The sequence below is a fragment of the Cydia amplana genome, chromosome 13 (assembly GCF_948474715.1).
Source record: "Cydia amplana chromosome 13, ilCydAmpl1.1, whole genome shotgun sequence".
In the NCBI taxonomy this organism is placed as follows: Eukaryota; Metazoa; Arthropoda; class Insecta; order Lepidoptera; family Tortricidae; genus Cydia; species Cydia amplana.
This window is the reverse complement of record NC_086081.1, coordinates 14412703-14430759: the sequence shown is the minus strand read 5'-3', so window position 1 is coordinate 14430759 and position 18057 is coordinate 14412703. Positions and strand designations below refer to the sequence as shown.

Genomic DNA, 18057 nt, shown 5'->3' with positions numbered 1-18057 from the left:
CAGATACCTGCCGGTCAACGCTCTGACATCTTGGTACTTATCAAGTAAGCTTTTCCAAACTACAGGATAGTTGTAAGACGTGATCGGAAGACTCTTGACAATATTCAGTGCTGGGCCTTTGACACAAGACAGCAGATAATGAAATTTATCTATGTTCTCGAACTTGCGACTGTGAACCAAAGACACAAATGTATCATGAAATGTGGCCCAATTCTCCACCTGACCATCAAATTCAAACAAAGTCAGCTTCGGTAAATGTGGCCTAGCGAAACAATCATCCTTGGTTTCAGTGAAATTATTTTTGGTTGGCTCCTGGACTATACGGTTGCAGTTCAAAGCTACCTTTTTACAAGCAAAATATAAATCGTCGAAACTTTCTAACGAGCTTGTTGAAGGTTTAGCTTTGGGGTTTGCCTGCATCTCCAGCATGATAATCTCCATGACAATTTTTTCGAAGTCGCAACGTGCGTCATCGAGTTCCGAAAACTGTACCATGTAATCTTGCACCGAGTCTAGACTATCCAATTTAACAGTTTTGGATACATCATAAGCCTTTTGTAATTTGTAAAACAAATATTCTTTTTTGAGTGTCAACGTATTTATTTGCAATAACAATTGCACCTCGCCTTCCGCCATTGTTTGTCACGGACAAAAATGTATGACGAATTGGATATTTTATTGAAATAAATATCAGTAAAATCGTAGAAATAAATAGGAAACAGCGAGATAACATGCGGATACGATCCGTAAGGGAAACGCAACGGTTAGCCTATAGAAGTAGGTATAGAAGATAGGATTTTGGGGAAAAAATAAATCTGGGAGGGTTCGAAATTTGGGAAATTTAAGAATCGGCTCGGAGGCCAGAAAATGTGGCGTAAAGCCAGTGGACTGTAGTTTTTTAAGTTAGTTCATTCGACACTATACTGCTTTATCTGATGGTAGAAGGGCTTACCGGTATTTTTGGTCTGCAGGTGGCAGAGGCCTCTGCAGGTGGATGGATTGCTCGCTGGTGGCTTCCTCGTTATTTTAAGGCACTGCACACTGTTTTCTGGTATATTTCGTGAATTCAGATATTCTTTCTGTTGCGATGTTTTGATGACACTGACACCGTTAGTTATTACTTTTTAGACCATTGCGAATGTGTCGCCGGCCAGTAGCCTCGCTACCTCAAATAAATCAGTATAGCAGTAGGTTGAATACTAAACAGGCGTTATCCCAGACTCCTGGAAGGAACAGTATATAATTCCTATCCTCAAGCCGGGTAAAAACTCAGATCTTGCCTCTTCATATCGCCCCATAGCTTTGTCATCTACCTTATGCAAAATAACTGAACACCTTTTGAAAAACCGACTTGACTGGTATATTGAAAATAACAACTTATTATCCCGCTTTCAATTCGGCTTCCGTAAAGGTAAAAGTGTGTCTGATAGTCATGCCATTCTGTCAACGGACATTAGGCTTGCTTTCTCAAGAGGTGAGTGTGTTGCTGCTGTGTTCTTGGATATTTCCTCTGCCTATGATAATGTTATGATTTCAGTCCTTAAAAATAAAATGTTACAGATAGGTATTCCTTCAAAGGTGGTTTGTTTTGTTTCTAATCTTCTTCTGGAGAGGTCTATCATGGTAAGATGGCAGGGCAATACCTTGGGAAAAAGATGTCTATGGAAGGGCCTACCTCAGGGATCGGTTCTCAGTCCACTTCTTTATAACTTATATACTATGGATCTTGACAAGTCTGTAAATTTACATTGTAAAATCCTGCAATATGCGGACGACCTAGTTATTTATTGTAATGACAAATCCCCACAAGTGGCTACAAATAAAATCAATACAGCGCTTCTTTCTCTCCAAACTTGGCTATCTTCTCATGGTCTCTCTCTATCCCCATCAAAAAGTTCGGCCATTATTTTTTCTAGAAGCAGGACTCCCCCTCAAACTTTATTTCTTTACGACAGTAAATTAATCCCTCTATCAGAGTCTGTTAAGTTTCTAGGGGTTATATTTGACCGCCAACTCAGGGGTGTTCAACATCTAAATTATGTAGCTAAAAAATGTGAAAAAAATATTAACATGCTCAGAGCCCTTTCTGGCGCGTGGTGGGGTGCTCATCCTTACTCTCAAAAACTTTTGTATAACGCTTTCATCAGGTCGCATCTAGATTTTGGTACTTTTATATTTGAACCTTGTAGTGTAGAAGCTCTTAAAACTCTTGAAAAAATACAACTAAAGGCTCTTAGAATTGTTTTAGGGTGCATGAGAAACTCCCCGAAGAAAGCAATCCAGGTGGAAAGTTTGGACCCTCCCCTCGATCTCAGGCGAAAATTTTTAGCTGATCGGTTCCTGTCTCGCACAATTTGTTTATCATCGCACCCCCTTATCCCCAAATTAAAATTATTACAAAATTTCTGCAACTCTAAACCATACTGGCGCAAGAAGAATAAACCTAATTTAGTTCTAAGCTTAGAGAAAATTTCATCCCTTAGAGCCCCCATTCAAAGATACCCCTCCCTTCCCATCCCGTTTGAAGCCCTTATTCTCCTTCCTAATGTAATTCTAGATTGCGGCATTAATAAAAATTCTCTTCATGCAAACTCGGAATTCAATAAATTTGCGCATGATAATTTTCCAGATTATGTATATTTTTATACGGATGCCTCCAAACTCACGGACCTTGGTTGCGTAGGTTGCGCTGTGGTATGCCCCTCGTTAAATCTTACAGTCAAATATAAACTCCCCCCTGAATGTTCAGTTTTCACTGGTGAATGCTTGGCCATTTGGACTACGATTAAACATATACTCTCTAATAGACTTCCTAAAACTGTTATTTTCACTGACTGCCTAAGTGCCCTTCAGGCAATTTCCTCTCGGCCTTTTTTAAATTGTGCTCGCAATGATCTAATAGCTCAAATCAAACAAGCTATTTTTTCTTGCCGCTTAGCCAATATGGATATATATTTTGAATGGATCCCGAGTCATTGCGGAATTTTAGGTAACGAGCTGGCAGACCAGGCTGCAAAAGATGCTGTTCTACGCGGAAATGATTCCTTCTTTAAGATTTTCCCTTCAGATCTGGTTTGTATCCCCTCAAAAACAATTTAAAAAAAATGGTCTGCTCGATGGAAATCTTCCAAAAAATGTTTTTACTCGTACATTCAGCCCTCGATACCCTCTCGCCCTTGGTTTTTTAAAAATCGTTCACTCTCGAAAAGGCACACCAGTACCATTATTAGACTCCGCTTGGGCTTCTATTCTTCACCAGAACTCCTGCATCTCTTCAAACGCAGAGACTCTCCTATGTGCGATTGTAATGTGGAAGTGGGATCATTGGATCATATTTTCTTTAACTGCCCTCGCAACTCTCCCTTCCTTAATTTATACTCCGTCTTAACTAAATTAAAAATTCCCCTCCCTATAAAATCTTCGACCTTACTAAGTCTTACTGATAATAAAAAAGTATTCCGGTTTCTTGCTAGGTTTCTGAAGAAAAATAACATCGTTCTATAGTAACCGTGTAGTATAGTATAACTAATAACTTTATAACGTGTGTGTCGTCTGCATTTGAACTAATCACTCACCTTTGTTTTACTTAGTTATAACAAAACGTGTAGTGCTTTCATGTTCTGTGTGGGCGTTGGTATATGTTTGTGTTGTCGTCTGTTCTCAGGTGCAGATCGCAGTATTTTATACTTGACATTGGCAAATTTGTGCCAACTTGTTTGGCCAGACCGCCATAAAATAAAAGAAGAAGAAGAAGAAGAATAATGATACTTGCCACCTGAAGGGACAGAGGGTTAAATAATTACAAGGCTTGTATAATGAAAAGCCGAGTGTCACATTAAATGCCGTGCAAGGCGAAGCCGTATAGTAATACAATACTGGCAATTTATACCCCAGTCTAGGGGCCCGATTCGGATTTCGAACTAGATATCTGTTAGATATCTATTAGACATCACCATGATACGATAACGATATTTTAAGATCTAGCCTGTCAAATTTGACATTTCCGCGATTCTGGAGATACTCTTGAATGATTTCCACGATGTCTAAAACGTCTCGTTATGTATTTGTAGATCTCAAAACGATTTTGAAACGATCTTAATACGATAATTTACCTAAAGTAAAAGTGACATTGGTTGCCCGAATTGAGCTGCAAAAGATATCTAGTTGAAATCTAAACTACCAGGTATCTAGTACATATCGTATCGTTATCTTCTCTAGAACGGATTTTGTTTTCCGAATACCGCGGTAGATTCCAGTGCTTTGTGTGAAAAAGCAACGGCTACTTTAGTTAACGACCTAAGATAATCTAATACCTTTAAACGAGCAATTCTTGTATATTTATTTATATATATATTTCGGGGATCTCGGAAACTGCTCTAGCTAGCTAAACATCAATCTAGCTAGGTCTTAGCTGTGGGAAAACGCGCATTTTTGAGTTTTTATATGTTTTCCGAGCAAAGCTCGGTCTCCCAGATATTCAGTAATAATGATGCATTTAAGACTATTTTAGGGGAAATTTGCATACACACGCAATGGAAATTAAACAACAAGACAGCTTGCAGCTGCTTAAGGGTGGAATCACATCTGTCAGCATCGAGCCGCATTTTATATATGTCGGAGCGAGACGCCAGAAAGACGTATTGCAGCATTACAGTTCATAGTTAGACGCCTGTATAAAATCGATTAGCAATGTTTGGCTGCGTATTGTTTGCTTGTGACGAAATAGTAAAGTTGCGTAGTGAGTGGCGCCACCATCTATTGGCGTATTATTGAACTAAAATGACAGGTAGAAGGCTTTGGAACGTCAAGATGTGTATCTTGAGTGAACGTAGGCACGAGCAGGCATTTTTGTCGTTATGTTGGTAGACTGGTCAGGCAGGTTTACCAACTTGAATTGGAGGCGGGAGCGGTTGGCTCCGCCGCTGGAACTGGCTTCCTTCTTCTTGATCGGACCGCGCTAGAGATCGGACGTTAGCCAAGCTCGTGCCTAATTCGCTACGTTCCTGAAGGCTTACACCTGAAGGATTATTCTGAAAGCTTATAGATTCTCACGTTGTTAAACCGTTTAGCTAAGTGTTTTATTCCAAGTGTTATTTTGATTTCTTATGTGCCATTAGAAGCTTACTTTTGTAAAATAAAGAAACTATGTGTTGTTTTGAAAAGATGTGTCCCGCAGAGTTTGTTGCCGGGTTAAATCTTCTCGGGTCAGAGGTGTAGGGTTGGAGCCGGTGTAGTTTGACTTAAATAAAGATTTGAACGATTTCATGTGATATTTTTATTTTTATTGAGTCCGATTCCATCGTAAGATCGTTTAATTTTGATTATTTAGTACTGAAATATAGTAGGCACTAGTATGGTTAATGAGTCCGAATGTTTATTTCATGCGTTGGTAGCATACCTACTATTTTGGCTGTGAAGTAATACATCTAGGTACTACCCCCACGCGCCCACCGCTGTCGGGACCATCCGTCGCCGACATCAGCAAGTGGGATAGATGCGGAGTTTCATGTATTGCTTACACAGCCACCGGGAGCGTGGGAGCGTGGTGTATTTCTGGTGACCTACATTCCATAATCTGAACACGTGGTAAGGTAAGCTCACGTGTCTAACCTTGATTGAAAGGTGAGTGTAATTCATTGTTATTTGGTGAGAATTGTTGTGAAATTGTGAATTATGATTGGGGCTGTCGAACAGACTGATCGTGACGTGACGTCATCTCTGGTATCGCCACGTTTCTTTATAATTAATTTTTGTAATCCATTTAAATCAAAGCGATCTTGAGTTATTTTGATTTGAAATCCATACTGTTAATTAAAACCAAGCATTAGCTATCACGACGTGATATTATTTCATCGCTCACTTGTGAATCTACCTTCAATGATTGATTTTTCATGAAAATACAATTAATTTTTAAAATCCATTTAAATCTAAGTGATCTTAAGTTATTTTGATGTGAAATCAAATATTGGCTGTCGCGACGTGATATTATTTCATCGCTCACTTGTGAATCTACCCTCAATAATCGATTTTTCATGAAAATACAATTAATTTTTAAAATCCATTTAAATCTAAGTGATCTTAAGTTATTTTGATGTGAAATCCATATTGTTAATTAAAATCAAATATTGGCTGTCGCGACGTGATATTATTTCATCGCTCACTTGTGCATCTACCCTCAAAAAATATTTTTTTCATGAAACTACAATGCACCGTTAGAAATTGATCCTGCTGATTTGCCAATGCATAGGATTATGTAATCTTTACCCTGTAACGTTTAGTAATTAATAAAATTGCGACAAATTATTGCTCGTAATGCCGTGATAGATCACAAATAGTGCATACTATGGAAACATGAGCTACGCATATGAAAATTAATGTTACAGTGTCCTGCAGCCAGAGCCGAGCGAACTTGCAGACACCATTACGCCCGTGACACAGAGGCGGCTGTGCAGTATCTTCTGTGCTGGAGATTTGGAAATAAAAGGACAGGTTTCGTTCTAATTGTTTTTTAGTGAATTTTATTTTGAGTGTAATGGCGAAGCATAACAGTCGAACGTAACTAATAAGCTGTCACTTTTCGTATTGGCCCATTTACCGTGTTACTTATTTTTGGAACACGTGTTTTTGTTCATGGAATTAAATAAAACGCACTCATTGAAGTTTAAATTTTATTCTGAGATTTTTGAAGTCCCGTATACATTGGAAACATGTTTTTTGTGTCTGTTACCTTGCATTTAATAAACCTTTTGAGTTTAGCCTGCATACATGATAAACCTGATACCGTGCAAATGATGATTTCAGTAACAGCCAGCTATGTTGAACCACATCGTGTCTCTCGCAATCTGCCGCAGCAACGGCAACGGCAAGCGGAAAGGATCAGCCTCCGTGCTTGGGTTGGACCTCACCACCACCACCTTTGACTTGGTCGCGTGCATCATACTTTATTAAGCTGGTGAGCAGTTCCCATTTCGTTGGGATTATTTTGAGATGTCTTACATCTGTTTAGAACTCTTGAGCGAGTTTCTGTTGTAAAAGCTAAAGTAAAAAGCGATTTTCAGTTATTTTGATCAGTAAAGTTCAGTTTCAGTCGATCAGTTGACGCGGATAGTGTCAGTAATTCTGAGTTACATGATTGTAACGCCTGTGTTTATTTTCTTTTCGGAATTCACTCTTAAGATTTTTTTTGTGCTTTCGATGGACTGAAAGCTTGTACTTTCGAAGGACTGAGAGTACGCCCGATGGACTGGGCACTACTGTTTTGCTTTCGATAGACTGAAGGCACGCCCGATGGACTGGGCAATACTGTCATGCTTTCGATGGACTGAAGGCACGCCCGATGGACTGGGCACTACTGTTTTGCTTTCGATGGACTGCATATTGTTTAGTGACCGCATCAGAAGTGCCGGAGCATGTAAGAGGTGCACGTGGTCTGCTTTTTATGTGCAGAATGCTCTTTGCGAGGAGTAGCACTTACGCAGCTGAGATGGTTACTTCTGACGAGGGTCTGGTATCTGCCGAAGAACTGGCAATGCACCGAAGGACTGGTGTTGTTTTGTTAAAAATGAATTCCCGTTTATGTACTGTGTTCATATGAGTAAAATTGGAACTATCAATTCAGAATGTTATTTATTTTAAGATGTCTTACAAAAATTTAGATCACATATGACCAATTTTTTTTTTTTAATGCTAGATAATTTCCCCGTAAATTGATATTGATGACAATAGTAGTGATACTGTCGAGCAATAAATTAGAGCTGTTGTGATTTGTGTTTTGATGTTTGGAATTGTTCTGTTTTCACATAATTTTGAGAGTATCCGCCAGATGGAGGCGATGATTATTGGAGTGTATCCGTTAGATAGCGGCGATGATTACTGATGATTATTTTTATTTAGTCGTTGCTCGATGGACTATTTTTGACTAGAGAATTGAGGATTGTTAAAGTAATTTTGAACAATGATTTTTTCTGGTTTGATTGATAACAAAGTTTGATTTTAATAGTAATTTGAGTGTGACCCAAATTGTTGGTCAGGAATGACCGAGCGATGAGATACTGTGCTGAGTATTTTGTTACAGAATCAAATGCATACACCCACACACGAGGACGTGTGTAGCGCAGGACGGCCGTGTCGGAGCGAGACGCCAGAAAGACGTATTGCAGCATTACAGTTCATAGTTAGACGCCTGTATAAAATCGATTAGCAATGTTTGGCTGCGTATTGTTTGCTTGTGACGAAATAGTAAAGTTGCGTAGTGAGTGGCGCCACCATCTATTGGCGTATTATTGAACTAAAATGACAGGTAGAAGGCTTTGGAACGTCAAGATGTGTATCTTGAGTGAACGTAGGCACGAGCAGGCATTTTTGTCGTTATGTTGGTAGACTGGTCAGGCAGGTTTACCAACTTGAATTGGAGGCGGGAGCGGTTGGCTCCGCCGCTGGAACTGGCTTCCTTCTTCTTGATCGGACCGCGCTAGAGATCGGACGTTAGCCAAGCTCGTGCCTAATTCGCTACGTTCCTGAAGGCTTACACCTGAAGGATTATTCTGAAAGCTTATAGATTCTCACGTTGTTAAACCGTTTAGCTAAGTGTTTTATTCCAAGTGTTATTTTGATTTCTTATGTGCCATTAGAAGCTTACTTTTGTAAAATAAAGAAACTATGTGTTGTTTTGAAAAGATGTGTCCCGCAGAGTTTGTTGCCGGGTTAAATCTTCTCGGGTCAGAGGTGTAGGGTTGGAGCCGGTGTAGTTTGACTTAAATAAAGATTTGAACGATTTCATGTGATATTTTTATTTTTATTGAGTCCGATTCCATCGTAAGATCGTTTAATTTTGATTATTTAGTACTGAAATATAGTAGGCACTAGTATGGTTAATGAGTCCGAATGTTTATTTCATGCGTTGGTAGCATACCTACTATTTTGGCTGTGAAGTAATACATCTAGGTACTACCCCCACGCGCCCACCGCTGTCGGGACCATCCGTCGCCGACATATATATGAGAAATCGCTCGTTAGTATGAAGATGCGTACGCATGCTTTCAGCTTTCCGAAGCGTACGCATCTTCATACTAACGAGCGATTTCTCATATATAAAATGCGGCTCGATGCTGACAGATGTGATTTCACCCTAAACCTAAAATCATCCAGAGAAGACAAACCTTTTCAAATTAAGGCAAACATTAGGGTGCATGCACAGATTACAGCCCCCAACGATAGCAGCATCGCACTCCCCGGTACTGATACTCCTGTAGGCATGCTCGAGGCACGCCATGGAGCTCGCGCAGGCCAGGTCCAGGGCGAACGAGGGGCCTTTGCCGTCGATCCAGTAGGAGATACGGTTAGCGTACATGGCCTTGTTGCATCTGAAAAGAAGAGATTTCATGGCATACATCGTTATCGCGGGTCCAAAAACAAGCCTGTCACAGAACACGAGTAACAGAACGTCTGTTTTGTAAAAACGGAATATTCTGCCTACACATTCTAAACTTCTAAGATGGCTTCATATCTGGTATGAAGTTTTCGTTGGAAAAGTTCAATAAAACTCATATTTAACTATGTAAATGCTTACCTATTAGTCAACGTATCAACTTGAATAATAAGTCACCAATGTATTAATTTTGATATCAGTGTTCCTTCTTAAAGTAGGTATTTTATTCTGATACCTGCTTACAGATGATCAAAATTTTAACTAAATTTTCTACTGCTACACTTTGAACTCATAGGTACATCGTTTCTTGATAGGAGTGTCACTTCTGTTATTGTTTATTTGTCATAATCTTTCAGTATTGTCAAATCGTTGTTGCACCCGCGATAACGATGTATTCATGAGCCAGATTGAAAGCAGGAGTTGAAGTGGTCGCTATAGGATTTAATCGGTCAGAGTGATTTACCCGTCTGCAACACTTCATGGCCACTTTGTAAATTGAATCATTAATAATGTGTCTACGCAATTTTCTAGCGCACTGTACATGTGCCAATGAAATTCGTTTGTCCCAAACTTATTATTCTGAATAAAGAGAATCTTGACTTTTATGAAATAAACACTAACTATAAGTTGAACCAATTACGGTCGTAAACACCAGTATGCCAGTGATCTCGTTTGCTGACTCTTTTTGTGCTGCTATTAAAATACAAATTTTAGCAATGAACAAGTCAACTAAACAGGGACTGAAGCGCCTAATAGTAATTTCTATGCTTCTCGAATAAAATATGTTACGGCTATCAAAACTGAGCTACAAATAAAGGTTTCAGAAAATAAACAGCGCATTTATAAGCTATAGTCGAAACCGGACAACAACTGATCACCGGCGGAATAATGCAGCGGCTTGGAGCTTAAAAATTCATGTCGACACGCATTATGCAGGATGAGTGAGTCGGGAATTCCAATCGCAAAGGCTTATACAAACCAGATTAAACGTGGTCTTTGATTAAACATAATTGCTACAAATCCCGAGGTATCAGAACACTGGATAGCCTGGGCTTTTGACTTGCCTGTATTGGCTTTGGGAATGGCAACACGAGCTGAATATTTATTCACGGTCGGTACGCAGCGTTCGTCCGCTTGGATGGCTTTTAAATTAGTTACTCTGTTAGTGTGCATGTTATTGTCGATTATTTGTAATAGAGTTAGTCGTTTGAACGAGCATTTGGGTTTCGAATTGATTTTTATGTGGATTGTAAACAGGAATGGATTTCGGGGTTTTAATTTGAGCAGTTCGCACGCGGGATTAGCAGCTAAAGTAGAAATGCAAGGTGTAAACGAGTCTACGCTTCGTGGGGAAAATTGTAGTTAGGTTCCTCGGAAGTCGCGCTTAGAATACAGTTAAATGCTACGATATATTTTAATAACTGTTTATCAAAAACATATCTGAAGGTGTCAGATGTGCGACTATCAAGATGTCTCTGTTTCTAAACTAAGATAATGCTAGTAGATTTGTTGGAATCTACACATCAGCTGGGTTCAGCTATGTACCTATACTGTACACCCTGCTACTGAATATTATTTTTGTTGTATGTCCCTTTTACAAGCAGGTTAAGTAAGACTCTAAGGTATCGTAAGGTAGATTAGCGTAAGTACACCTGCGTTCTTTCGAATACATCAACGCTCTGGATGTATTTTTAAAGGTAGCTCCTCAAAATTCAATTACGGTGTACTGCCATCTCGCCGAAATATTTTTCGCCTAATTTCACTTCCCAACCAACTTATTGCAGTACTTTTAGTTGGCAAACCAATGCTTAGCGTATTATTATTTAGCATAATTTTTATTTGATCACAATTTTATTTAGCAGATGTTCATTTTACCACGATTTATTTAGAAAAATAGTCACTAAGCAAATGTTTTATTATACCTAACTATTTATTGTTAAATAACGTTTGCCCAAATTGAAACTTCGCATACTTTTTATTTGAGCACAATTATATTTAGCAGATGTTCATTTTACCAAAATTCATTAAGACAAAAAGTAATTCGGTATTCATAAATTCGATCTTTTGTAAACTCGGAATAATGAAATTCGTCATTTTCTAAATAAGACTTAAACGCACTTTTTTAAGTCTAACTAACCAAAATCTGAATCGGAGCACCCCACTATCCACGTGGTCTTGTCTATCCTACCCCTAGAGTGTATATAAAAAGCCGGAGGCGCGGAGGGGAAGCAGCCCTCGCCCGCCGTAACAAAGCGCAGAGCATTTGTACCTGCGCTTTTTTACGCAAGGGCGAAGGGGCTGCTTTGCCCGTAGCGCCGGAGCAGATGCGGAGCACAGAAGGCTTAATTTCGTTGCGTATCACATTAACACACATCAACTGACTGATTGAAATGGTTATGGAATGTAGTAAACAAAATTACTACCTATGGAGGTTATGGAGGGTATTGAACTGCACATCTCGAAAAACTACCTACATAACGAAATAAAATGCTACTGTAATTTGTAGCATGAGTAGCATTATTAGGGTATTTTAGTAGTATGCATCACAATATTAGGCGAAAAATAATGTATGCCTATCAATACATTCGACATAACAATAAAAGACATTTTGAAACATGACCAACTAAATATTTTGCCACACAATAATATTGTAAATAATCATTTGCGACATGTTATATATGCGAAACATTGGTTTGCCATTTGATAGTTTTGCCAAATGATACTATGGGAAAAATAGTTTGGGAAGTGATAATTTGCCATACAATTTTCGGCCACATATTAGTAAACCTTCAATTACCCTTAATTCACTCACAACAAAATGGTAAAAAGAGGATGTGATGAAACTCGCTAAAGCAAACATTCGTCCCTTTGTGGGGCTTTAATCACGGCTGGTGCCTTTTAATTATTCATTCCCGAGTCATGTCTTGTCAGCCGTGTACCTTGCTGAAACGATGAAATGGCTTATCACTAGTCCGTGACAGTGAAGCTGATTATATAGGGTCATTGTGCCAGTTTTCGTCCAGCTCTAGTTTTCGTCCACTTGACGAAATTTGAATATAAACTTACATTGCTGCACTCATTTGGACTTATTGCAATTCTTAATGTCGAAACAAATTTAATATTATGAAATAAATAAATCTAAATTTAAATCTATTAAAATTGCGATCGTAAAGTTTCGCCTATTATAAAAAGTACCTACCAATTTTCGATTTGCCATTTTGTCTACCTTAACTTTTATTTTATTAAGCGTTAATAACATAAGTTATATTCAACTGTAACGTCACAAGCAAAACATCAAAATCGAGTATTTTACCAAAAGCCATTTTAGCCAAGTTGGCCGTGTTTACAATGAGCTCGGAATATAAAAGTTAATATAACTGACGGGCGGAAGGCTGAATTAATTGTGATAAAGTATGGACGGCAACACGAGAACAATGGACCGTACTAGTCGCCATCAAATACACCGGAACACAGAGTAGTTATTTACAGAAAATTCTATTGAAACAAGAAAACGCTATATGAAGAAATTAATTGTGATAAAGAATGAATGACAACACGGAGAAAGACCTTATGGACCATACGTGCATACTAGTCAGCATCAAATATACCGAAACAAAGAATAATCATTAATAGAAAATTCAACTTACAAAAAATGCTACACACGGAAATTTTAAGATGTTAAATCACTAACAACTAGAGCCTAATAATGCATTTACTGCAGGAGTGATTTCGCAAGTTTTGAATTTGGTTCAAATGAATTAATTACCTACGACAATACTCAGGGGACAACGAATCATAATAATTAGTCGCAAATTGTGAAATAGAGTAAATAAACGTAGTAAATGAATGCAGAATTCTGATTAAATGACACACATGAAATTTAATTATGACAAACATTTACATGTCACTTTACTGAATTTCTAATAATTTACATTTAATATAGGTAAGTATACACAATTAAAATACAAAATTAAACCAAATCATCATACATTATGTTAATTTTGAGTCACGATGTATCAGGATGAAAACAGAACAATGAATACAGCTTTTTATAGAAACTGACCCATTTTATTTTATGTCTTTAGTTTATATCGAGAAAATGTGACCCAAACAAAATTGCGTTTTCCACGCAAATGAACAGAACCATTTTTATTCCCACCAAAGCTTAAATTACATCCGTACACTGGAAGCCAATTTAACATACCGAGCAAGTTCTAATTAGATTCTCACTCTAGTACTAACATGAATGCTAAAACTTCCGTAGTTCGGTTCGCGTAATTATAAAATAGAATCGCGGTTTTTCGGTACCTCGGTAAGCATGCGGCTTATATTGCGGTACCTGTGTAGGTACTAACTGTAATTGGAAAGTTTAATTTAGAACTTGTTTTGTTTTCGCGATTGTGTCGTGACAAATAAAATCTAAAATATAGTTAATTTGTAATTAGTTATGTTAGTATATTACATAGAAAAAAAATCTGTTCATAAAATAAGCATCCATATTTACAAACTTAACTACTAATCTTAAATTAAAAAGATTTTTTGAGTTAAGCAGTCTAGGTAGTCATATAGAACTAATTATACACTACTATTACAGTTTTATTATATTGTTACAAGATAGGGATTCGATTGTTCTCTCATTTTAAGCATGTGTTTCTTTATAATGTAACTAGCTTGCCCACATGTTCGATCTTCTAATGAGCTTAATAATTCATTTGGATCTATCGATACATCCATACTAAACCATACTAATATTATAAAAATGTGAAAGTGTGTCTGACTGTCTGTTTTCTGTCTATCTGTTACCTCTTTGCGCCTAATCCGCTGACGACATATGATAGTTTTTTATGTCGGAAGTCATCTCTAAAGAGGGTATAAAAGGGGGGTGGAAATAAAAAAATCAAATGATTGCCTGTTAATTGGTGTAAGCAATTAAGCTTAATAATATTATGCTCAAAATTATCGCCATTAGATTTTATCCAGGCGCTATGCTTACTCTAACTGCTGGAACTGTTTCCACGCTGACGAATTCGCGGGCAAAAGCTAGTTAATTATAATAAAATAATAAATTTCAATCAACTTATTAGTAAGTAAACCGGTTAGCTTTCGATTCTCATCCCCTGCTAGCCCGCGGCGCTTGTAGTCGCTCTAAGTGAATTGATGAATGAATTCTGAGTTGGTTCGTGTTGGTTGAATCCGATATCGAAATATGATTATAGACGCCATTTTTTATCACACCGTCATTGCCCGTCGGTTTGCAAACGATCCTAATATATAAATCATTCATATTCGCGCACGCAAAGTGGTGGCGGTTCATTTTTTCACTTCCCTCCATTCTCCCGTAATCCAGTCCGTGGCTCATAAATAAAACACAAAATACGGTCGTAAAACAAAATGAGCGCAAATCGAAACCGGTCCGAATCGTCGCAAAGAGTAACTGATGGTAATCTGGCTAGAATTGTCACTGCTTTGCCAAATAGGTCAGGTCTAAGAGTAAGACTGCTACTTTTTAAGCTGACACTAGAAAGACGTAGCTTTCAGCTACTGACTATAACTCTTGCGTTCGAATGACGGATATAGCAGTTCATTTTGGCATGGAGTAGCTGTCACTTAAAGTGTTTGTAGATATTTTTTTGGAAGTTTGGCATATTAATTTATGTAGAACTAATATTTACTTAAATAATAAAAATACGAAAAATACATAGTTTTTCAATTAATTTATAATTTATAAGATAATATTGTAACTTCCTTTGCCTTCAATAATGTACACTGGAAATTGTATTTTATATTGTAATATAATCTAATACCTTTAAACGAGCAATTCTAGTTTAGTTTTTAAATATTTAAATATTTAATTTAGTTTTAATTTTAGTTTAGTTTTTAAATATTTAAATATTTAATTTATAGTTAGCAATTCTTGTATATTTATTTATTTATTTATATGTACATATATTTCGGGGATCTCGGGAACGGCTCTAACGATTTCGATGAAATTTGCTACATGGGGGTTTTCGGGGGCGAAAAATCGATCTAGCTAGATTTTATCTCTGGGAAAACGTGCATTTTTGAGTTTTCATATGTTTTCCGAGCAAAGCTCGGGCTCCCAGATATCTTCTATATATATAAATGCAAGTGTCCTGACTGACTGACTGACTGACTGACTGACTGACTGACTGATTCATCAACGCAGAGCCGAAACTACAAAAGATAGAAAGTTGAAATTTACACACTAGGTTGTATTTATAAAGTGTACAAGAGATAAGAAGCGATTTTGAAAAATTCAACCCCTAAGGGGGTTAAAAAGGGGATGAAAGGTTGTATGGGGAACAAGTTTTATTTTAAGCTAAGAATTTGAAACTTTGTAAAAATGTATTATATTAAAAAACAAGAAAACTAATTTCAGCGTTTTTGAAAATTCATCCCCCAAGGTGGTGAAAAAGGGGTTAAAAGTTTGTATGGTGATCAAATATTTTTGTGAGTGTGGGACTTGAAACTTTGCATATGGGGATATTATTATAAGACAGGAAAAGTAATTTCAGCGTTTTTGAAAATTCATCCCCTAACAGGGTTAAAAAGGGGTTGAAAGTTTGAATCCATTACAAATGCTTTGAAACTTCTTAGAAAGGCATAATAGCCGATTACAAAAAAAAAGTAATTGCAACGTTTTTGGAAATTCAGACCCTAAGGGGGTTAAAAAGGGGATGAAAATTCGTCTTGGGGTGCAAATTTTATTTTGATCTAGGAACTTGAAACTTTGCAAAAAGGTATTAAATTAAAATACAAGAAAACAAATTTCATCGTTTTTGAAAATTCATCCCCCAAGGTGGTGAAAAAGGGGTTGAAAGTTTGTATGGAGATCAAATATTTTTGTGAGTGTGGGACTTGAAACTTTGTATATGGGGATATTATTATAAGATAGGAAAAGTAATTTCAGCGTTTTTGAAAATTCATCCCCTAACAGGGTTAAAAAGGGGTTGAAAGTTTGAATCCTTTACAAATGCTTTGAAACTTCTTAGAAAGGCATAATAGCCGATTACAAAAAAAAGTAATTGCAACGTTTTTGGAACTCAACCCCTAAGGGGGTTAAAAAGGGGATGAAAGTTCGTCTTGGGGTGCAAATTTTATTTTGATCTAGGAACTTGAAACTTTGCAAAAAGGTGTTAAATTAAAATACAAGAAAACTAATTTCAGCGTTTTTGAAAATTCATCCCCTAAGGTGGTGAAAAAGGGGTTGAAAGTTTGTATGGATATCAAATATTTTTTCGAGTGCGGGACTTGAATCTTTGCATTTGGGGATATTATTAGAAGACAAGAAAAGTAATTTCAGCGTTTTGTAAAATTCATCCCCTAATAGGGTTAAAAAGGGGTTGAAAGTTCGTATAGGGTTCAAATTTTATTTTAAGCTAGGAACTTGAAACTTTGTAAAAAGTTATTAAATTAAAATACAAGAAAACTAATTTCAGCGTTTTTGAAAATTCATCCCCTAAGGTGGTGAAAAAGGGGTTGAAAGTTTGTATGGATATCAAATATTTTTTCGAGCGAGTCTTTGTATTTGGGGATATTATTAGAAGACAGGAAAAGTGATTTCAGCGTTTTGTAAAATTCATCCCCTAACAGGGTTAAAAAAGGGTTGAAAATTCGTATAGGGTTAAAATTTTATTTTAAGCTAAGAACTTGAAACTTCGTAAAAAGATATATTTTTAATATGCAAGAAAACTAATTTCAGTGTTTTTGAAAATTCATCCTTTAAGGTGGTGAAAAAGGGGTTGAAAGTTTGTATGGATATCAAATATTTTTTCGAGCGCGGGACTTGAATCTTTGCATTTGGGGATATTAAAAGAAGACAAGAAAAGTAATTTCAGCGTTTTGTAAAATTCATCCCCTAATAGGGTTAAAAAGGGGTTGAAAGTTCGTATAGGGTTCAAATTTTATTTTAAGCTAGGAACTTGTAACTTTGTAAAAAGTTATTAAATTAAAATACAAGAAAACAAATTTCAGCATTTTTGAAAATTCATCTCCTAAGTTGGTGAAAAAGGGGTTGAAAGTTTGTATGGATATCAAACATTTTTTCGAGCGCGGGACTTGAATCTTTGGATTTGGGGATATTATTAGAAGACAGGAAAAGTAATTTCAGCGTTTTGTAAAATTCATCCCCTAACAGGGTTAAAAAGGGGTTGAAAGTTTGTACGGGTTTCAAATTTTATTTTAAGCTAGGAACTTGAAACTTCGTAAAAAGGTATTAAATTAAAACTGCAAAAAATTTATTTCAGCGTTTTTGAAAATTCATATCTAAAGGTGGTGAAAAAGGGGTTGAAATTTTGTATGGAGATCAGATATTTTTGTGAGTGCGGGGCTTGAATTTTTGTACAGAGACATTTATTAGAATACAAGAAAAGTAATTTCAGCGTTTTTAAAAGTACATCCCTTAAAAGGGTTAAAAAGGGGTTGAAAGTTTTTATGGGGTTCAAATTTTAAGCTAGGAACTCGAGACTTCTTAAAAGGGTATTTTATTAAAAGAGAAGAAAACTTATTTCAGCGTTTTTGAAAATTCATCTCTCAAAGTGGTGAAAAAGGGTAAAAAGTTTGTATGGAGATCAAACATTTTTGTGAGTCTTTGTAAAATGGCATTTTAT

The 18057-nt window shown here is 36.9% G+C and overlaps 1 protein-coding gene across 1 annotated transcript in view; it reads right to left on the bottom strand.

The window, feature by feature from the left end:
• The window catches only part of LOC134653598 (fatty acid synthase-like), a 119127-nt gene that overhangs the window by 81278 nt on the left and 19792 nt on the right, over positions 1 to 18057 (bottom strand). The window contains exon 4 of the mRNA XM_063508996.1: positions 9159 to 9362. Coding sequence (XP_063365066.1) covers positions 9159 to 9362 — 204 coding nt within the window. The remainder of the gene's footprint in view (positions 1 to 9158; positions 9363 to 18057) is intronic.